Below are 22,155 nucleotides of genomic sequence, written 5' to 3' on the forward strand. Positions count from 1 at the left end.
ACTTCACCAATAGTGCAATGTTAACACATAACCAAAACATCCATCCCCCAAGGTCCTCTTATTACTCATTCAAGGAAATCAGTTTTGTTTTTTTAAAAAAGGACCATGCATTTTGTGACTATATATTGAGTTTCTGGAAATCAGTACTGGATAACAGCAGCCTTGCAAAAATGTGGTGTAAATCTGAACTAAGCAATGGTAAGCAGTCATTTAAATTTCTCAGACAGCGTCCCTGATGGGGCACTGTGGGGAGATTAAATGGCTACAAGCCACTTCCCCCGTTGAAGTAGGAGAAAGCCCACCAGAGGCTCAGCAAATAGGAAGCACTACTGGTCTCCTTCCACCCCTAGGGAGGAAATGCTGGCATCTGCCCTTTGGGGTCTCCTGGGCTCTGCACACACCTGACATGATTCAGAGCAGGCTCCTTTCTCCCCACGAAGGTCTTTAACCGCCAGGTGAGGTTGATTTGATTCCCCGCCTTGTTCCCGATTTAGATCTTAGCTCATCCCTTCTTAGCCAGTGTGGTGTAGTGGTTAAGAGTGGTAGACTCGTAATCTGGGGAACCGGGTTCGCGTCCCCGCTCCTCCACATGCAGCTGCTGGGTGACCTTGGGCTAGTCACACTTCTCTGAAGTCTCTCAGCCCCACTCACCTCACAGAGTGTTTGTTGTGGGGGAGGAAGGGAAAGGAGAATGTTAGCCGCTTTGAGACTCCTTTGGGTAGTGAAAAGCGGGATAATAAATCCAAACTCTTCTTCTTCTTCTTCTTCTTCTTCTTCTTCTTCTTCTTCTTCTTCTTCCCCGGCAGCGGCGTCCCTGGCATGCTGACGTCACTCTTGCACGTATTGGGGCATGGTGACGTCACGAGGACACACCCTGCCGCATGCCCACACTTTTGTGGCTGCCCAGCCGCTTCATTTAAAATATTGAGGGAGCCAGGGCACCCACAACCCCGGGGAGTTGGAGCGTATGTTTCCTTGCAATGGTGGAGGCACCGTTTTGTGGTTTGCCTCAGGTGCCAAACTGCCTTGGGCCATCCCTGAACTATTGAAATGAATCTACTTGGTAGATTGTTGCCTGTCTAAGTGTTCTCTGAGATGCCAGGCAGGAAGCCTGTTGTGCATCTGATTTGAACGTGGATTAGGGAGGGTTCTTGTAAGGTCCGTGGGGTGGTTGCTCGCGAGTAACCAGGCACAACTCCAACCTTGCTTTCAGCAGTTTTATTGTGCATGCTATTTACAGTGCAGAGCTACAAGTTCATGTCTGTATCGGTCACTCGCAGAATCCGGGAGTGGCCCTTTCCGGCTGTGACCCCAACATAAGAGTTTCGGTATTCCAAATCTCCGCGTCCCCTCCTTACGTTTCACCCCTCTGCGCACTTGGGGCGCCGGAACTGGCGTGCTTCCCTCCTCGCCCGCTGAGCAAGGGGGCTACAGAGTCTCTCCAACATCCCCAGAGCCTCTGCTCTCCAGACCCAGTGCTGTCTGCCCCTCTCCGCTGGAGACATCGCTACTGCCTCTGCTGGACGAGGAGGTGCTGCTGGTCAGATGGGGCCGGGGCTCTCTGTAGCATCCCGAGAGCCCTTCCACCCCCCTGCGCTGAGTCAGGGACAGTTCCCTGACAGTTCTAATTGATCATTTTATTTGGTGGGCTGTCCTACTTCCCAGTGTTAGCATCACCTAGAGTCAAAAGGTGTACTTCAGCTCCATACAATATCGCTTCTTTTCTGCCACTATTTACCTCTTCTGCAATGGAATACAAGTGATTTGCAAGTTGGTGGAAGCGGCATAGGGAAATTTCGGAGCACCCTGAAGCTGGACAGTCCCGTTTTTAAAATGTCACCTTCGCATCAGGCAATCGACGCAACGTCAGTGCATGTCGTTGCCACTGTGCTGCTTTTCTGCTTGCTTGAGGAAATGTCACTTATTCTGAAAACACATCGGGGGAAATTGCAGCGCAGCTGCATGTAGGATATTCATGCTATAATCAAATGTATGAGTTGTGTCGATGGAAATTGCCTTGTAAGTCTGATTTGCAGCACACTTGGGTGTCTCTTATTCCTGCCACCGTTCATTACATCTGTACACTTGAATTTACATTGATTAAAAACGGCAATAAAAATCGCTTGGCAGTGGCCTACTTAGGTGGACACATAACGATATATCAAATGGCCCTAAGTACCATTAACTTCTGGTACACAATTAACAACATAACAGTGAAGGGACTGAGAATTGTGTTTTTGATTAAGTAATTTTAAACCATTCCCCGTGGAAGCTACCACTGCTTAGGAGAGACAATTTGTGTGCACTTAACAGTCACCAGACATTTTCTTGACTTTATAATGAAAATAAGAAAAGTGAAATGCACTGAAAGAGCTTTCCGTGCCCCCAAAATTAAAGATGCACACAGCGCTTGCTACGTGTGGTTGCCTATATGGTAAGCTATTTGTGCAGAATGAATGGTTTTCTCTCTGTCACTGCATTCCTTTCTTTTTGGAAGCATAGGGTGGCTTGGAGAAAACTGCCCAGTCAAAGTGGTGCAATTTTCATTTCAAATGGTTGCCTCACTATGTGGTAGCATCTTCCACGGGGGGCAAATCCTGCATAACAAATCAGCATTGTGACTGCACAGTACATCGAGTATCCATTGGCTGTCTTCTCTATTCCTGGGTTGTGTTTTGAGCTTAAAAAACAAAGTGTCTTTCACTTTACAACACACGTAAAACGTTTTATTTGCAGCTGTATAGCTGAGTCCCCACTCTACTTGCAGTTAAGAAAAGAGGAGGGTGAAGAAGATGCATTGGGGGGCAGGCGGAGATAGAGGGTCACTGCAGCTGAGAACCCTTTCCCAGCACAGAAATAAACAGAAACAGCCATAAATGAAGGTCAGGGGTTCATAGGGGCGGACCCTCTTTTGAGAGGTCCTTTTAAGAAGTTCATTTCCAAGATAGTCTTGAACAAATTTCTTCTACACCTCTTGGGAAAAGGTTTCATTTACAGTGGTACCTTGGTTTGCATACGTCTTTGTTTGCATACCTTTTGGATTACAAACACGTCAAACCCGGAAGTGCGTGTCCTGGTTTGCAAGCTTTTTTTTTGGATTACAATCCATTTGGAGGGGGATTACGAACAAAAAAAATTTGGAGGCCCCATTGGCGAAAGCGCGCCTTGGGTTACAACCTGTTTTGGTTTACAAACGGACCTCCGGAATGGATTATGGTTGTAAACCAAGGTACCACTGTACTAGTTTGTTATCATGAGAAACTGTGGAGGGAACACATAGAGGGATGCACAGCAGCAAAGACAGTAAATGAAAGAATGAAAGCATGAATGAAAAAGAATGAAAGAACGAAGTTATTTCTAAGCAGTAAATGCTCCAACCAGAATAGTTGGCTCTCTGGTGTTTCTCAAATTTAGAGCTGGATTCTGCATTCTTTAACTTGGTTGCTTGTAGCTGCCACAGGATTTAATTTGACTGGTTAAAATTAAAAAGGTAAAAGTAAAGGACCCCTGACAGTTACGTCCAGTCGCAGACGACTCTGGGGTTGCGGCTCTCATCTCGCTTTACAGGCCGAGGGAGGCAGCGTTTGTCTGCCGACAGTTTTTCCGGATCATGTGGCCAGCATGACTAAGCCACTTCTGGCGTAACGGAACACCGAAACCATAGCAGCGCACGGAAATGCCGTTTACCTTCCCGCCGGAGCAGTATCTATTTATCTACTTGCACTTTTGGGGGTGCTTTCGAACTGCTAGGTTGGCAGGAGCTGGAACCGAGCAACGGGAGCTCACCCCATCGCGGGGATTCGAACCACCGACCTTCTGATCGGCAAGCCCAACCCAAGAGGCTCAGTGGTTTAGACCACAGCGCCACCCGCGTCCTGTGGTTAAAATTGCTAGCATCTTAATATGCCAAACAGATTCAACTCAAAAATTTACTGACTACCTTACATCATCAGAGCATGTACAGGCTTTGTATTTCACAGTCGTTGCTTTCCTTCTGTCGCTGATGAAGAAAACACACCCAATGCTGCCTTTTCTCTCACAGAACGTAGACAAGTGGTCCTTCGACGTATTTGCACTAAATGATGCCAGTGGGGACCATGCACTGAAATTCATTTTCTACGAATTGCTCACACGTTATGATTTGATCAGCCGCTTCAAGGTCAGTAATCCTCCAGTGCTCTTCCTTTCTGCACTCTTGTAATTTACTCCAAGGAGAAATATCACTAACCTTGTCATTCTGCTTTATGTGTGCTACTGGCCGTGAGCATGTGGTTGGGAAACCCTGACTGTCGCACACTTGTCGCCTGATTTAACTAGGATGTTATTACAACTGCGATGAACGAGACCAAGTAAGAACCAGTCGATATGGCATCATATTGAAACGGGGTACATTTACTGGCTTCGCTGAAAGGAGGGTTCAGTAGCGCTCTTGTCGCAAAAGTTTTTGATGCCAGTCACAGTAACCTTCCTGGCTTTGTGGCATTACAGTATCATCTTCCAAAGCAGCTACTCTATTCTGAACTTAAAAATGGAAAGCGTAATGCTGGTGGTCAACAAAAGAGGTTTAAAGACTCTCTCAAGGCAAATCTGCAAAAAACGTAGTTAGTGGCATTACTTTGCCTGTCTTCCCAAGTGATGTGTAAAAAATTTCGAAGACACTGTTGATGGAATTTTTCAAGGAGCTGGAGATGGTGTTTATAAGTGGTCCATGTTTCACAAGCTCTATAACCCTATGTGTTCCAGTAAATTTCCAAAACAAAGAGGCTGTAGAAAACCAAAGGAGAAGGCAGTTAGCATTGCATGCTAGCGGTGAACGTCTGAAATTACACACATTTTGGACATTAAGAGCAAATGATAAGTACATATGCCGTTAACTTTGGTTGATATTTATAACAGAGCGAGACAATTTGAAGCACCAGCCATGTATAAAAAGTTTTCCGAGGTCTTTCCACTTGATTTTGATTTTTTTAATTGAGAAAGAAACCATATTTGGATGCTAAGGTCTTGATGCTTAAAATTTCAACACGCTTTGACAAATGTCTTTCCCTTCCTGTGTTTTTGTTTAGATTCCAATATCTGCTCTTGTCTCCTTTGTGGAAGCCCTGGAAGTTGGCTACAGCAAGCATAAAAATCCATATCACAACCTAATGCATGCCGCAGATGTCACACAGACTGTTCATTACCTCCTTTTTAAGACAGGTGTAGCGGTAAGTAAATGAATCCCCGTTCTTAGGAGACCCAAACAATGTTGTGCATTTTGGGTAGACCCAAATGTTGTGCATTTCCTGCTTGACCCACTGGGGAAACCCAGCCAGATGGGTGGGGTATAAATAATAAATTGTTGTTGTTGTTGTTGTTGTTGTTGTTGTTGTTGTTGTTGTTGTTGTTGTTCGTGGCTTGTTCATGGGATTTAAATTACAACCCCAAGATTTATGAGCACCAAAGTGGGTCTCTGGATTAGACCCTTTTGATTATAGTCTGTTGCTCAGATATGGGTTTGGGATTCTAACTTGCTCCTTCTCCAATGCTTAGAGAATGTAGTTCCCCTTTGGACTGTGGGATTTTGAAACTGACCAAAAGGTCAGGCAAAAGGAGATTATAAAGTTAACTTAAACAGTGGCAGCTATTTTGGGCAATGGTCCCACAAGTGCAAATTATGTGTATGCCACAGAATATATAAAGCCTCAGAGCTTCAGTATGGTTTTAGCCAGCGGCCATAATGTAGATATTGCTATCTTCCCCCCCCCCCCCCAAATAACTTGGCAAATGCACCCTAAATCCACGAGTTAAGCTACGCCTTTGGGATTCAGGACAAAAAAAAACTTAACCGCATGGCAAATTGGGACCAAATTTAGGACACAGAATGAAGAATAAATTGAAAACAAATACAAAATACTGTACTGTAATAGTAACAACCACTCTGAGATAATTACTGTGTTTTGTGAAATTGTTCTAAAATTACTTACATTTAAGAAGGCCCCAAATTATAGCTTCGGAAGATTTGGAAATCATGGAAAGACAAAAATATAAGAAAATATTTTAGGCAGTGTTCTCTTCTACTGCTTAGAAAGCATATGCACTTTTTTTTTTTTTTGAAAGCTGACACAAAGAACATAATATTTAATTGGGCAAGCGTGGATGATTCATGGCAATCAACTTCTGGCAGTGCTCCTTGGTTGATGTTTGGCAAAAACATTATGCATCAAAGCTGAGTACAAACAGCTACGTGACCCTATTCTGTAAAACTGCCGTCAGGGGCACTGTATATTGCCAGCAGTCACTTTAACCTTCACCTCACGCAAATTATAGGCATAACAAGTGACCCACTTCTGAGGGGGCAAGAGGCGTAATCCTATCTCAGTGAGCAACATTATTGGAAATGCTACTGTTCTGTTTTAGAGGTGGATTGGACCAGCATTGCTACCAAGCGCCTATGTGTACATGAATGAGCCTGAGCAGAGGCACCATGTTCCACCTGACATTGGGGGAGGTCCTTGCCATGTGTGCGTGACGTCACATGTGCAACACACACGTGTGATGTCATGCATGTCGGGAGGAGGCTGCAAGGCCCAGCAAGGCCCTCTGCCGCCACAGGGAGGCCCAGCCAGTCCTGGCCCCTCAAGATTGGGGGGCTCGGCCCTGTCCCCACATACTTTGAGGGGGCTGAGCTGTCCCTCAGCCCCACTGAGTTGGCGCCTATGAGCCTGAGGCACTCCTAAGCCTTCCTCCTCCAGCATGGCTGTGGAAAATTTGGAAGTTTTTGCTTTCTTTTTAAACTAGTTGCAGTCTAGTGTTATAGCCAACGCCACGCAAACTATGGTTAGTCTTAACTATGGTTTACTGCAGGGGTCAGCAAACTTTTTCAGCAGGGGGCCGGTCCACTGTCCCTCAGACCTTGAGGGGGCCGGACTATATTTTTGAGGGGGAAAATGAACGAATTCCTGTGCCCCACAAATAACCCAGAGATGCATTTTAAATAAAAGCACACATTCTACTCATGTAAAAACACCAGGCAGCCCCCACAAATAACCCAGAGATGCATTTTAAATAAAAGGACACATTCTACTCATGTAAAAACACGCTGATTCCTGGAGCGTCCACAGGCCGGATTTAGAAGGTGATTGGGCCGGATCCAGCCCCTGGGCCTTAGTTTGCCTACCCATGGTTTACTGAAACAGATCAGCATCAACCCAGGAGTTTTGAAGCTGGCTTGTTACCGTCAACCAGGCTTGCCGCATTTAATGGTACAGAAGCTATTTAGTAGTGGCGCTGTGGGTTAAACCACAGAGTCTAGGGCTGCTGATCAGAAGGTCGGCGGTTCGAATCCCTGCCACGGGGTGAGCTCCCGTTGCTCGGTCCCAGCTCCTGCCCACCTAGCAGTTCAAAAGCACATCAAAGTGCAAGTAGATAAATAGGGACCGCTCCAGCGGGAAGGTAAACGGCGTTTCCGTGCGCTGCTCTGGTTCGCCAGAAGCGGCTTTGTCATGCTGGCCACATGACCCGGAAGCTGTCTGCGGACAAACGCCGGCTCCCTTGGCCTATAAAGCGAGATGAGCGCCGCAACCCCAGAGTCGGACACGACTGGACCTGATGGTCAGGGGTCCCTTTACCTTTACCTTAAGGGTGCAGAGAACTGAGAACCTGAGTGTGATGAATAAATGCAGGTTCTAGTCTAAGGTTGCATGAAATCGGGTTTGATGTTAGTTAACAGGAAAGCCAAATTTGATTCATGTGCAAAAGAAACAATGGGGCAGAGTCAACAAGCCTCTCTGCTTCCTTTCCCCTGAAAACAGGGGCTTCGTTAATAATTTCGAAGGGATAAGGCAGCCTAAGGGCAATGCGACCCACGTATGCTATGATTACACAAGCCTCGACATCAGGAAATGTAATCAGGTTCTGCACTTTCCCAAAGAAACATTAGCAGTGCCATATAGTTTCCTGCAAGATCTAATGTAGCAAATCGGTGAAAACTTGCTCCCTTAATAGGGATTTGAGGGAAAGGGCTCAGTAGTAGAATCTATTGTAAGTGTGCTTTCAACCTCATTTCACTCATTAAGAACCCTTAAAAGAAATCTATTCATTTCAACCCAACAAGCAACCTAATAACATTTTGCCCTGGGACATTTTTTGTGTGGACAGGCGGAGTCCCCCAACCCCCAGGCGACCCCCGGGCGGAATAATGACACAAGACAATGTGCTATGGGATTAAAAGTGGCCACAACTTTATTAAGATTCAGATGTAGGGAGACCTTGGCTCAGGCATTGGGCGTTTATCCTTCCCAGCCCCCAGCCGGGGATCTGGGAAACGTCAGGGTTATCCAGAATGTGTGGGGATTGGACTAGCTCTCGAGAACATATGTTCAAGCAGAGAGCCCTCCCCCTGTTTTGCTGCCACTGGTGGGGAAGAGCAATGACAACCTCTCGGCGTATGGACAATGCCTCCCAGAGCCGTCTTAAGGGGATCTGCCGCCCTGGCGCGGCTATCCCTCCGGCGCCCCCGCCATGCCGCCTCTCCGCCGCCTCCCTCCCGCGCTTGCCGCCCCTTGGGAGGGGGGTGGGCGAGCGGGGGATGAGGGGCGTGGCGCTGGAGCGGCGCAGGGCTCTGCGCGCCCTTCCAGCGCTTCCGGGACGGGAGGCGAGGGCGGCCGGCTCGCGCTCCCGCGCGCATCCGGATGGCGCGGCGCAGCCGGGCGGCGCGGCTGGGCAGCTTGTGCCCCATCGGGTGGGCGGCCGGCTCGCGCTCCCGCGCGCAGCCGGGCTGCTCGAGCTCCGCGCGCAGCCGGCCGCCCACCCGATGGGGCACAAGCTGCCCAGCCGTGCCGCCCGGCTGCGCCGCGCCATCCGGATGCGCGCGGGAGCGCAAGCCGGCCGCCCTCGCCTCCCGTCCCGGAAGCGCTGGAAGGGCGCGCAGAGCTGTGCTCCTGTGCTCTGCTGGGCAGCCAGAGGGCGTGGCGTGGCCGGCCAGCTCCCTTGCCGGGAGTCAGAGGGCGCTGCCGACAGGCGCTGCCAGCGGGGCTGGAGGACGGAGGCGCCCTCCAGGCCATTGCGCCCTGGCGCGCCGCGCCACCAGCCCCAATGGATGAGACGGCTCTGATGCCTCCCCCAATACCCCTTTAACGGGGAACCCTGTTATCGTCGCCACACTGGGGACGCGGAGTCACCGCCCCACACCCCACACCCCATTTAGGAAGATGACTAAAGGATTCCGCCCAAGGCCTGAAACCGCCAAAGTTGTGAGGAATTGCTACGGGAAAGGCGAAACCTGCCAGTGCAGGGAAATTCCTTTCCGGCCCTTCAACAGCGGCCTTGGCATAGCAGCGCCTGCGTACCTGTGGAGAAGAGGTTAACCTGCAAAGTAAGCGTTAATTGAGGGAGTGGAGGGTGGGAGCAGCTCTGGAGCTGGCTGCTGCTTCTCAGGTAAGCTACACACTCTATTGTGTGGGCTTGGTAGTCCCTCCCCTTACCTGGCCAATCCCTTGGTAACGCGGGATTGGACAGTTAGCTGGGTACGCGCAGACCCCAGGTATCCCTTCTGGGGGAGGGTACAGCCAGCCGAACTACCAGGTGTCGCCCAGGAATTCAGGGGGCTGCGCGCGACCACGCAAATGTCACCCCCTATTTGATGTGGGGAGTGGTCATTATGTTACTGTTGTAACTTCCGGGTAATACTGCCAGTGCGTCATAATTATATTATCCATAGCACTAGCCCCAAGGGGTAATGGTATATCATAAATCGGGTTCTCCCTCAAAGAGGGCACGTGTTGTGGTGCAACCTGGCAACCAAACCCTGTGTTGTGGGTGGGATCGTCTGGATAGCCACAACACCCTATTGGTAGGTCCCTCGATGCTGGGAGCAATCTGGCCAATGGGACGCAAGTAAAGGACATCATGCACATGTACCTGAGCTTCCTCTTTGGGGCTAGTGCATCGGAACACCCGCCCACCTCTCCCTATATTTAGGGCTTTTGCGCTTGACCTTGCTATGCCGTCGTGTGTCGTTGGGACAGGGGCACGGCAGGAATTTTCCCCACTTGGCTGATTGGCTGTTGCCATTTGGGTTTCGCCTGCCGCGTAGCAAATCGTCACAGCTTGTAAGGTTGTGGATAGGCTCTGGTTCAGTTGATAGGGGTGGCAGAACGCTCTAGCCATCCCTATGTGAAGCGTGTTCCGGTAAAGGAATCCAGGGACTCAATGGTTTGGTCAACCCTGAGAGGGGTTGTGCCTGTGCCCGAGTCCGGGGGACATCAGGGTGGCAGACTAGTGGGGTACCCGCTTTCCGTTGTCCCTGGTGTTCACCCTTGGCTGACCTACGATAGAGCTCTGGGTCAGCGCTGCCTGCAAGGGTGCAGGGAGCTAGTCGAACCAGAACCTATGCAACCACTCACTTGATTGTAATCAATAAAGTTGTGGCCTAAATTTCTGCCAAAAACCAAACCAAAATTTGAGTCTTGACTGAATTTGTTTCTAGGTTAAAAGGTCTAAACACGCAAACAGTATTCAAGTAAAAATTACAAGGATCGTCATACATAAAATCACACTAAAAATAGTACCACCTAGCAGTGACTATAATAACAACAACAAGCAGTCGCTTGGGGGGATATAAATGTTTCGTTGAAAGGTTTTCTTGAATTAAGATATTATTATTAATTTGGTTTTTAAAAATCTCCTTTCCATTGTTTGCTCAAGGTGACAGACAAGGCTGATAAATACATTAACAATAAACACAATAAATTCAGTGGGTTGGATTCACACTAAGACTGCAAGCCTAACAAATTTACCTGGGTTTAAGTCCCCTTGAACTCAGCAGGGCATATTTCTCAGAAGAAAAGCATTGGATTGTGCTGCAAATTAGATGCCCTTGGTTCCAGCTGAAATCAGTGGGGCTTAAGTGCTGCTAAACTTAGCCTAGATTCAACCAACTAAAATTAGTTCATAAAACAATAAACATTGTCGGCAAACAAGAGCAACTGATCTCTGGGAGGAGTGCAAAGTAAATACAGACATACTTCGTGTTACATCCACTTCAGGTTCCGTGTTTTCGTCTTGTGTCCCACAGCAACCCGGAAGTACCGGAATGGGTTACTTCCAGGTTCAACCTCTCGCGCCTGCACAGAAGTGCTAAATCGCACTTCGCGCATGCGCAGAAGACCCCAGGTATAATTCATTTAAAATAATTTCTAGTAGCAGAGTTGCATAGACAACTGCCTCAGATCTTGGAAGGTCTGTCGTCAAAAGGGCTCCAGAGTGTAGCATTCTAGGCTAACAAGTAGAACATGCCTTACAAAACAAAACTGCCAAAGTTTGAAAAGGGCGCCATGTGGCCTGACTGATGTTAAATCTTTTTATTTATTTTTTCTTAGCACTGGTTGACAGAGCTGGAAATCTTCGCTATGATCTTTGCAGCTGCCATCCACGACTATGAGCACACCGGGACCACCAACAACTTTCACATTCAGACACGGTGAGTCCATTCAGAATCATCGATAAAGGCACAAAAAGTTGTGAAGGAAGAAACAGTAAGAAAAATCGGTAAATGAAAATAAAGCATCCATACAGTATCCATATGAAACTGCTTCAGGGGTGCAAATACTAGTATGTTGATTTAATATTTCTTGTTGAAAAAATTCAGATTACAAATGCTAAATCTGGCACATTTTGTTCCCAAATCATGAGGCTATTTTTCCCCCTAAAGAAGAGAGAGTGTTGCTCTTCACAAATGATTATAATCAATTTTCTAGTTGACTCTAAAGATTTCAAATGTTGGTTCTCTTTCGGTTTAGGTAAATTTTGATCTCTTACTGCCAGGTATTTAAATTCATAGTGTAGTGGTACAACAACAAGGACAAGATGAGCTAGAACTAGTTCCTTTTTAAAAAATAAACTTTCAAAGCACTGGAGTAGCATGACATGGAACCTCTGGTTTTGATGGCAGCTGCAAATATTAACAGATGGATGGGAAAAATAAGGTATTTGTGCCTACATGTGACATTAAATTACTCAGGGGGGGAAATCCAGTGGGAAAATTTTGAACTGAACTATTGCTAAATGAGAAATTGATAAGGTTGATAATTGGGGACCTCTGTAGTATTGATGTAGCATTTTGTTGTGAATCGAAACTCATAGTTCATTCATATTATGGAATGCTGTGTGTGTTTCAATGCAAGGTTCCAGTCTTTAAATCAGAAGGAATAAAAAGAAGTTCCGTTTGATGCGGCTAATCACTTTGGAGCTCATAATGAAGCAAAATAATCCTCCATAACTTTAGTGCAAGATTTTCAATATTTCAGTAAGTGGTGAGAACTGATTAAGAGTTGAACAACAGTCTCATGATTTCAGCTTTATTATTATTTGTATAGCACTTACCACGCATACCTTTCAACTGCTGTTTAAGTGGGACTTGAACAATTAAATATCCTTGGTTTAAGTCATATGCTGTAAGGTGATCTTTATCATTAATAAAAAATACTACTTATTATGGAGTGAAAAGGTTAATTAATATCATACTAAAAAGGAAGAGACTTTGAATTTCTGATGAGTTTGTGAACAAATAGGCTCTTTACTAATTACTGGGTTATACTACTGTGAATATATCATTCTAGAAAGGCTTTTAATTCTTTTCAGTGGAAGACATTAACCACAACAAATAATATAGTCTCAAAACTCCCTATATAAATATATGTATTTTTCCTGACAGCCTGCTCCATTCTGTATTTTAATATTCTGTTGAAAGTCACCCAGAGTGGCTGGGGAAACCCAGCCAGATGGGCGGGGTATAAATAAATTTATTATTATTATTATTATTATTATTATTATTATTATTATTATTATTATTTTATTTCACTTCTCTCTGCCCTATTTCTTGCGTTCCCCCATTTTCTTTTATGCTGCTTGCAGTGGCATTGATGGTAGCATTCATTTGTTCAATCACTTCTGGCCCCAGCTATTTTATTTATCCATAATTCCCTAGGCACTGAATCTTACTGTTGAATATTCTAGAGAAAAGTGATAGCTATCATTAAAAAACTTGGCAGCCTCCCCAGTGGCAGCCATCATATTTTTCCTAAGATGTCCCAAAATGACACCATTGAGGCATTCTGGGTAAATAAAATGGCAGCCACCCCAATCCACCAGTAAAATGAGCTCTGCTGCTCCTGGAACAAGACAAACCACTCCCCATCTCTGAATGTCATGAATAGGTGTTCCTTTTGTATCACTTTGTACATTCATTTTGGGGGGGGGGGGAATGAGAATTGAGCTGAACGGGCTCTTCAGCTCAGGTTTTCATTTGCTCCACACCAGTATAACACAATTGGAGCCAATGAATAGATACTGAAATGTGAAGCAAAAATATCCCCTTCATTGGAGGAAGAATAAAAATCCCAACCTATGTTTATAGTTATGGAATCTTTTGCTTTATAGGTCAGATACAGCCATTCTTTACAATGACCGGTCTGTGTTAGAAAACCATCACCTCAGTGCAGCGTTTCGCCTTCTGCAAGATGACGAGGAGATGAACATCCTGTCTAACCTCTCAAAGGATGATTGGAGGTAAGGATGCCTACTGACCTTGATGGCTGTCAGCCTGATTGCTCCAAGTGTACCTCTCAAGTGTACTCAGTGGGAATCTTGGTTCATGGATGATCAGCAGAGGATTAAGTCTGATAACAAATGATGAGAGGAGAAGTAGTCCTCAATTTGTATCGAAGCGATATGTCAAAGTTGTAGCATAAATCACGTTAAAAGACATAACATTTACATTTTTCTTTGGTGCTGTCATGAGCTCTGCAGAGTGCTGACAAGTGGAGCTGTTCCACTCCAGGAATGCTACAAGGCAAAGAAGTAGAATCTGAGTTCCAATCAAAAAAGCATACCGATCCTTGTCAAAATGTTGGATTCACACAATGTGTTGGTTCCCAAAAGTTCATTCAGACATATTTCAAAGATTCTCACTAATATCAAATACATTTTGGCTGGTGTCTTCAGTGGCCAGTTTCCAGGCCTTTGACCAAAATGGTCAAAGGCCTGGAAATGATGCCTTATGAGGAACGGCTTAGGGAGCTGGGTATGTTTAGCCTGAAGAAGAGAAGGTTAAGGGGTGATATGATAGCCATGTTCAAATATATAAAAGGATGTCATAGAGAGGAGGGTGAAAGGATGTTTTCTGCTGCTCCAGAGAAGCGGACACAGGGCAATGGATTCAAACTACAAGAAAGAAGATTCCACCTAAACATTAGGAAGAACTTCCTGACAGTGAGAGCTGTTCGGCAGTGGAATTTGCTACCAAGGAGTGTGGTGGAGTCTCCTTCTTTGGAGGTCTTTAAGCAGAGACTTGACAGCCATCTGTCAGGAATGCTTTGATGGTGTTTCCTGCTTGGCAGGGGGTTGGACTGGATGGCCCTTGTGGTCTCTTCCAACTCTATGATTCTATGATTCTATGAAGCAACAATTCCAAACTGAAAATTGTGTAGCTCCTCAATATACTGTGGAACCATAGATTATATGTCTATGCTGGAATCAAGAGCATCATTTTCTGAAAGCAGTCTCATGCAGTAACACAACAACAAAGTTTTGTTTAGAAGAGTGCTTTTGTGCTCAGGTTCCGCTTGCAGACTGGCCACTGTGTTTACTGGATGTTGGACTAAATGGGCCTTTTGCCTCATCCAGAAAGCTCTTCTCAAATCCTGTCCCTTTCTGAGAGTTTCAAAATATTGAACTTTGGCCTTAATTATCTTAAACATGACACCAGGCAGTCTAAAATATCTCTCCCACACATACTTGGCTCTAGGTGTGAACTGGGCTACAGCATTAACAAGCCAACACAAATTGTAAGCTGGGGCTGTAGATCATTTGCTGGTGGGCAACACTGCACATGTAGCAACTAGCATTCAATTAACATGGGAGTACAGGACGCGGGTGGCGCTAAGGTTTAAACCACAGAGCCTAGGGCTTGCTGATCAGAAGGTCAGCGGTTTGAATCCCCGTGACAGGGTTAGCTCCCGTTGCTCGGTCCCAGCTCCTGCCCACCTAGCAGTTCGAAAGCACATCAGAGTGCAAGTAGATAAATAGGTACCGCTCCGGCGGGAAGGTAAACGGTGTTTCCGTGTGCTGCTCTGGTTCGCCAGAAGCGGCTTAGTCATGCTGGCCACATGACCTGGAAGCTGTACACCGGCTCCCTCGGGCAGTAATGCGAGATGAGCGCCACAACCCCAGAGTTGGCCACGACTGGACCTAATGGTCAGGGGTCCCTTTACCTTTACAGTGCCTTAGCATCGGTTACCATAAACTTGTGACTTGGACCCCCCCTTTCCCAGAAAAGGGTGAGAAAGAGACTGGCTCCCACACATCTCACAATATCTGGCAAGATGTGGGGTGCACAAGCCTGGGCAATGTGTTTGGGGATCCTGGGCTGCCCAGGTGACAAGACACCGCTCTTGGCTTTACTGAAGTGGACTAAAGGAAAGCAGAGCAATATGTTTGGCACCAGCTTGGCTGCAAAAGGTGGTGGAAGAAGGCATTCAAGGCGCCATCCACCTGTCTCAGGGACTTCACTCTGGATTTGTGTAGGATTTACTCCTTGGCCTTTTCTTCTCCCAACGATATCCAGCAAGGCAGTGGAGGTATAGGATCAGAGTTGTCCTTCTCCTAGATGGGCTACCTTCCCAGGTTGATGCCCCAACCTTCCTTCCGGAGCATGTGCATAAGCTACCTTCTTGACGTTGGACCCACTTCTGGTCTCATCCACTCAATCTGCCAGAGCTTGTATTTGCATGCAGGAGAAGTCCCTAGACCAATGAGGGTTTGAGACCCTTCTGCTACCCTCACCTGATTGGCCAGTCAAAGCCATTCCCAGGGTGTTGCCGCTGTCACATGCTGACAGATTCTAGGAGTCACAGGTGCGAGCTAAGTGCAGGGTGGGGAGAAAAGGTAAGTAAACTACCACAGAAGGAGCGTGATGTGCCCCCTACCAGAGAAACTACCCCTCTCCTAACACCCCACACACCCTGGGTGCCCGATATAGATAATAGGGAAATGAAATTGTATAAAGTCCTCAAGTACAATCTACAGTTTAGGCTCATTTTTCAATCTGGACCTGTCAGATGAAGCCCCTCTTTCCTTCCCAAATTTAAGCCTTGTGTAATTTTAGCCTGCTCAGCATCATATTTAAACAGGGCCTGGCGATTCAGGAGCTTTGCGTTTCAAAGAAAACAAGAGTGCCCTGGTGTCAAGGTTATCTCCTAGCAAGCATGGCTACATCATCTGACTAACTTGCTCACTTCAGGTCTGGTATCTGCAGCAGATATTCCTCTCTGCCCTTAAGCCCCAGGAAAGAAGATAATGTGAAGTACCCAGTGACGCACATCGGAGCGTACAGCGAGAATGTGATAAATAATTTGTAGATAGAGAAACAAAAGAAGTGTTTCTTTACATGTTTCTGTCTCCTTCCTTCCCTCCCTCCCTCTCTCTTCTTCTCCACCTCTTCTTAACTGGATATCTACCCAAAAGAGAATTTAGGACTCTGGTTATTGAGATGGTGTTGGCCACGGATATGTCCTGTCACTTCCAGCAAATCAAAGCCATGAAGAATGCGTTGCAACAGCCAGAAGGGTGAGTCACCTTGTGACACTGTGCAGAGGGAAGGGCTGTGCTCCAGCTGGTACTTTGCCACTTCATTAAACAAGCTTCAAAAGCATCTCTCCGAGGGGGAACACAGCATCCTTTCATGTCCATGCCTATTTCTTTTCACAGCGAGTGAATTCACACATGCGCACAGACACGCTTCGTTCCAGATTGGCAGGGATTAAAACTGAGCATGGATAAAAGAAATCCATCCCTTTGTTGCGGAGAAGAAGCACTAAAAACAGTGATAGCTGGTCCTTTAGGGCAAGTGGGGCACTGCGCCACTAATGTTAGCCAGCCCCCACCTGCCTGCCAGAGTCTTACTTAAAACCACTGCCTGTCAGCCTCCTCCAGTGTGGTGTAGTGGTTAAGAGCGGTAGACTCGTAATCTGGGGAACCGGGTTCGCTTCCCCGCTCCTCCACATGCAGCTGCTGGGTGACCTTGGGCTAGTCACACTTCTTCTGAAGTCTCTCAGCCCCACTCACCTCACAGAGTGTTTGTTGTGGGGGAGGAAGGGAAAGGAGAAAGTTAGCCGCTTTGAGACTCCGTAGGGTAGTGATAAAGCGGGATATCAAATCCAAACTCTTCTTCTTCTTCTCAGTCTTGACCTTGTAGGACTCAACAGGGAGAATGATGCAGGCAAAACTAGAATGGGTTGGCTCTGCCTGTCAAAGGTTTTAATAGCCTCGTTTCCTTGTTTCACAGTTGGTTTCCAGACTCACGGCACGGCCATTAAATTATACCACTGTTTGCATTCGCAGAATTGACAAACCGAAAGCCTTATCGCTGATGTTGCATACAGCTGACATCAGTCATCCTGCCAAGGCATGGGACCTACATCATCGCTGGACCATGTCACTGCTAGAGGAGTTTTTCAGACAGGTAACTTGGAAAAATTAAGGTGCTTTTCATTCTTTCCATGTTATTTGGGTAGCACTCCAATTCTGTATTTACATATGTAGGGTAGCATCTTATTGCTGCCTTTGTTGACATCGCAATTGCATGAAATATTGCTGTAGGGGCAGGGACGCCAACTATAGGGGGCTCTGGGTGCCTGAGCACCCAATTTTTTTTGTTGTGGGTGCTTAGCACCCACACTGCAGGACCCCCAATGCAACTTCTGAAGTCTCACAAGGCCTTGGAGAGCATCTCTGAAGCCTCACCACCGGAAGTCAAGTTCTGTGGTCTCAAGGCCTTGTCAGACCTCGAAACCTGACTGGGGAGCATGTGTGACATGCCAAAGTTGGCTAGCCTGTGCGGGGGAATGTCTACTGTCCTTTAGAAAGATGTGGAGGGAAGAGTTTCTCTCCATCCTTTCCCAGTGGGATTCAACACAGGCATCTGTGTGCTTACATCGGATGATCAGTAGACACAGCAATGAAAATCCTAAAAACATAGCATATCCTATGCCCAGTTCAGATGTGACAGGAGGGCATGATTTGTTGCTGTAAGCTGGCGTGAGCCAGCATGAGCTTTGGGCTCATATTCTCCCCCCTCCCCTTGAAGGGAGGAGATTTAAAGCTTTTATTCCTGGCTTGTTCTACATCACAGTTTCCCATTTTGTTTTGCTCCCAAGCTTGTCCTGAAGGCATAAATCTCCTCCCTGCATGTGCAAAGGGGAGAGGAGAGAGTATATAGCTCAATCACTCATACTTTCTTGCCCTAATAGCAGCATGCTATGGCTGTTATGTCTGAACCAGGCCAGAGTGTGTTCATTTATTCACAGAGAGCCCTGTTGCAGCTAAATATCTTTTAGAACATTCCAGTAGTTCATAAAAGGCCAGAGTATGCTCATTGTCCCATTGATTACTCATGTTTCATGTGTAATATTGTGATGGAGTATTTGTGTGGACCAAGGCAAGAGCGTCTGCACACACACACACACACACACACACACACCCCAAGTCAGTTGGCAACTTTGCCTCTCTCCCTCCACGTCCTCAGGCTTTATGGCAATCTGTTTTGGAAACACAAGACTGTTTCTAAAGCACCTTTTGATAGGACATTGGAACAAGGGGAGGGGGAGAAATCTGCTGCCCTTATTATTATTTTTTAAAAAGAGCCCAAGTCTCACTGAATATATCTCTGCTTCTAGGCTGCAATCTACATGAGCGGATGAAATTATAGGCAGTCTTGCAGACAATATGTACTTTTTGCACCCAGTGTCAATATATTGGCTAAGATCACAGTGCACCGGGAGTTTTTCCTGTGCAAGTCCCATGTAAATGGCTGCAAAGTGAACAAGAACACAACTTATGCCTTTTATGTTCCTGCTTTGTACTAATCTTCTTTTTGTTCTTTCTCTTTATTCTTCAGGGTGACAAAGAAGCAGAGCTAGGGCTTCCTTTTTCCCCTTTGTGCGACCGTAAATCCACCATGGTCCCTCAGTCTCAAGTAGGTAAGTGCATCCAGAAAGACTACGTTTCCAAAGTGGGGAGGAAGGAGAAAGCGGCCAAAAAGACACTGCAAAAGGGAAAGTAAGAAGGGAGAAAGGGGGAATTGCCTAAAAAGCACAGTATATATGTTCTTGTATGGTGCTGGAGGAGACTCTTGAGAGTCCCATGGACTGCAAGAAGATCAAACCTATCCATTCTCAAAGAAATCAGCCCTGAGTGCTCACTAGAAGGACAGATCCTGAAGTTGAGGCTCCAGTACTTTGGCCACCTCATGAGAAGAGAAGACTCCCTAGAAAAGACCCTGATGTTGGGAAAGATGGAGGGCACAAGGAGAAGGGGACGACATAGGATGAGATGGTTGGACAGTGTTCTCGAAGCTACTAACATGAGTTTGGCCAAACTGCGAGAGGCAGTGAAGGATAGGCGTGCCTGGCGTGCTCTGGTCCATGGGGTCACGAAGAGTCGGACACGACTGAACGACTGAACAACAACAACAACAACAACAACAACATATGTTCTTGCTTGGGTGAAGCATCCAAGGAATTTTGATGGAAGCCAGGTCATGTTGCACATCTGGCTATAGTTCAGTAGAATTTTTGTGCTTTGTATCAATAAAGACCCAGTTATATCACCTGGAACCTGTGGTTAAAAGGGTCTCATGTCCCAAGACCACGGAGAGCTGCCATCAGCCAGAGCAGGTAATATGCAGAGTTGGCTGGAATGACTTGTCACAAGACCACAAAGGAGAGAACTTTAGCCCTTGATCTTGTTCCTCTTGGCAGCGTTTGACCTTTAATAAAAAGACTCGTATCCATTGCACAAATCAATGGAGAATTAATAGCAAATTATGCCATTAGCAAAGGCAATTATGGCAAACGAAGCAAGCACTAAAGGCTGATTTATACAGTCCAGTGCTGCTTAGCATTTTATTTAATTTGCGGGAGTTTACTGGATCTAACCGGCATTAATAATCACGTTCTCTTTGTAAATCTCATGCTCTTAACATTTTTAAATATTCATTTCTCAGTCTGCTGCTCAGTGGGCAATTGTCTAATGGCTTTATATAGTGGCTGCGATTGAATCAAGAACTATCATATCCCACCCACCTACCCCCATTGCCTATCCACCAATGCAAGTTTCCCACATCAAAGCTGAAGTCAGAAGTGAATGGAAGAATGTTGTTGATCACCTTATGTCACTGATAGAAATTTTCTGATGATGTGCTGTTGGTGTTATTTTTCTTACAAGACAATCAAACATTTGGGGCTGAGTTACCCTCTGTGTCCAGAGAAATGCTTTCACAGGTGAAATGAAGCAATTTCACTGTCAAGGCCTGTTTTTAAAGACCAGCTCATTTTCTAAGGGCGGTATTTCACCACGAGTCCAGCGCCAATATCTGAAAATCCAGTCTGCTCTCTCGTCAGTCAGGCCAAATTGCTGCAGAACACCAAGCCAAGAACGTTCTATTGCTCAACAGGAAGCTTAAAAGATGCAAGCGCTTTTTCTTCTCTCCGAGGCTGTGGGAGGCTTGTTTGATTGGAGACTTTGCTCCTTGTTGTCATCAGTGCCTTTTCCCACTGATTAGTGTAGTGACATCCTTTCATTTTTGCCCTTTGGCTGGCAAGGAGAAAGCCCACACTTTCTGAACATGCTGGGCAAACACTGATGATCACATGGAGTTTATGCCACGCTGAGATATCTGAACCTGCTGTGCATTAGCTAACTGGTCCCTTGATTCTTTTTAAAATGTTGATCAGGAACAAAGGCTCTATCTTAGGTTATTCCCAGACTGCATTACTGACCACCTACGGTGTTTCATGCGCTCTCAGCTTTCACGTTTCTGGGTGACGGCAGTGGCCTCTCCCTCCTCCTTCTCCTGTTCATGCACTTGAGTGTCTTGGCTTCCACTCAGGGGTGAAGAGACAGGGTGCTTGCTGCTTCCATTTTGAGGAATGCAGATGCAGTTGATCCACTGCTAGAGTTTCCCAACAGGTGGGTCACTGCTGCTTAACTTGGAGAGAGAGGGGGGTAGGGGAGAGAAGGCAGGGAGGTTGGCGCAGTGCAAATTCGCCAGCAGGAGCCCTGGATTTGCTCCGCCAGTGCATTTGCTCCGCACCAACCTACTTGCTGCCTGTGTCCTACCCCTTTCCCTCTCAATAAGTGATGGACCCAGGAAGCTCTCAGTGGCTCCTCCTTCACTAGGCAGTGAACTGCTTCAGTTGGAAGGTAAAACTCTGAGACAGGGAAAAGATTGCACACAGGAGCTCTTGAATAGAAAGCAGGCAGACCATTTGTGGATCATTTATTGCACTTTTGCAGGCTGTCACTGCATTGGTATGTATCCCCCACCATAGGAGCCAATCCTAGGAGTGGAGGGGTCTTCATCCCCCCAATAAAATATTTTAGGGGGATGGGGCCCCCAAAGTTGATGGGCATTGCCATTCAGATGGTGTGATTGCAATGCTTCATGTGATTGATTTTGTGGGGCAGGGCTTACCTACCCCCCCCCCAATATTTTAGTCAAGTTGGCACCCCTGCCCCCACCCCTCCAATCCCTCTTCACTGCCCTTCCCCCACTTGAACTCAGGACATTTCCTCCATCAGCTTGGTTTCACTTTTTAAAAAATGCAATAGTGTGAGAAATGGATGTTGGGCTAAATGGGCCTTTGGGTTGATCCAGCGGGGCTCCCCTTACGTTTCCATTTTACATGTCAGCACCGGATTTAGGTGCACAGGGCGCTGAGCTGAGAGGTATGTGCAAAATTGAGAAGATCTGTTTGGAGGCGCCAAATTTTGGCCTCACATTAGGACGCTATATTACAAACATTTTAAAATATGATTGTATACATAAAAAATTTAATATGTGGAACAGACCTTAACGTCTGCTGGATGATGAGTATTTCTGCAGAACACCCTCTGAGGTTGTTTGTGGACTGGGAGGAAGGAAGGAGGCAAAATGGGGCTGCTAGTGTAGGCATTATACCACAGATGATACATGGAAGATGATTTAGGAACCACTGCTCAGTCTAAATGGTTGTTCTGATTACTTTCATTTCCTGATATAAAAGCTAAGATATAATGACTCCTAGCTGATGGAAAGTGGGTTCCGTGTCCCATGCAAACTAAATTAAATAAGTGGAT

General features: G+C 46.4%; 1 protein-coding gene across 2 annotated transcripts in view; it reads left to right on the forward strand.

The window, feature by feature from the left end:
• Positions 1-22,155, forward strand: part of PDE1C (phosphodiesterase 1C) — a 244,296-nt gene that overhangs the window by 182,675 nt on the left and 39,466 nt on the right. For both annotated transcript variants that reach the window (XM_033165414.1, XM_033165413.1), the window contains 7 exons: positions 4,043-4,159; positions 5,067-5,207; positions 11,361-11,461; positions 13,420-13,548; positions 16,504-16,605; positions 17,380-17,500; positions 18,935-19,016. In XM_033165414.1, the coding sequence (XP_033021305.1) occupies positions 4,043-4,159; positions 5,067-5,207; positions 11,361-11,461; positions 13,420-13,548; positions 16,504-16,605; positions 17,380-17,500; positions 18,935-19,016 (793 nt within the window). The remainder of the gene's footprint in view (positions 1-4,042; positions 4,160-5,066; positions 5,208-11,360; positions 11,462-13,419; positions 13,549-16,503; positions 16,606-17,379; positions 17,501-18,934; positions 19,017-22,155) is intronic.

Source organism: Lacerta agilis, chromosome 12 (genome assembly GCF_009819535.1).
Source record: "Lacerta agilis isolate rLacAgi1 chromosome 12, rLacAgi1.pri, whole genome shotgun sequence".
Classification (NCBI taxonomy): Eukaryota; Metazoa; Chordata; class Lepidosauria; order Squamata; family Lacertidae; genus Lacerta; species Lacerta agilis.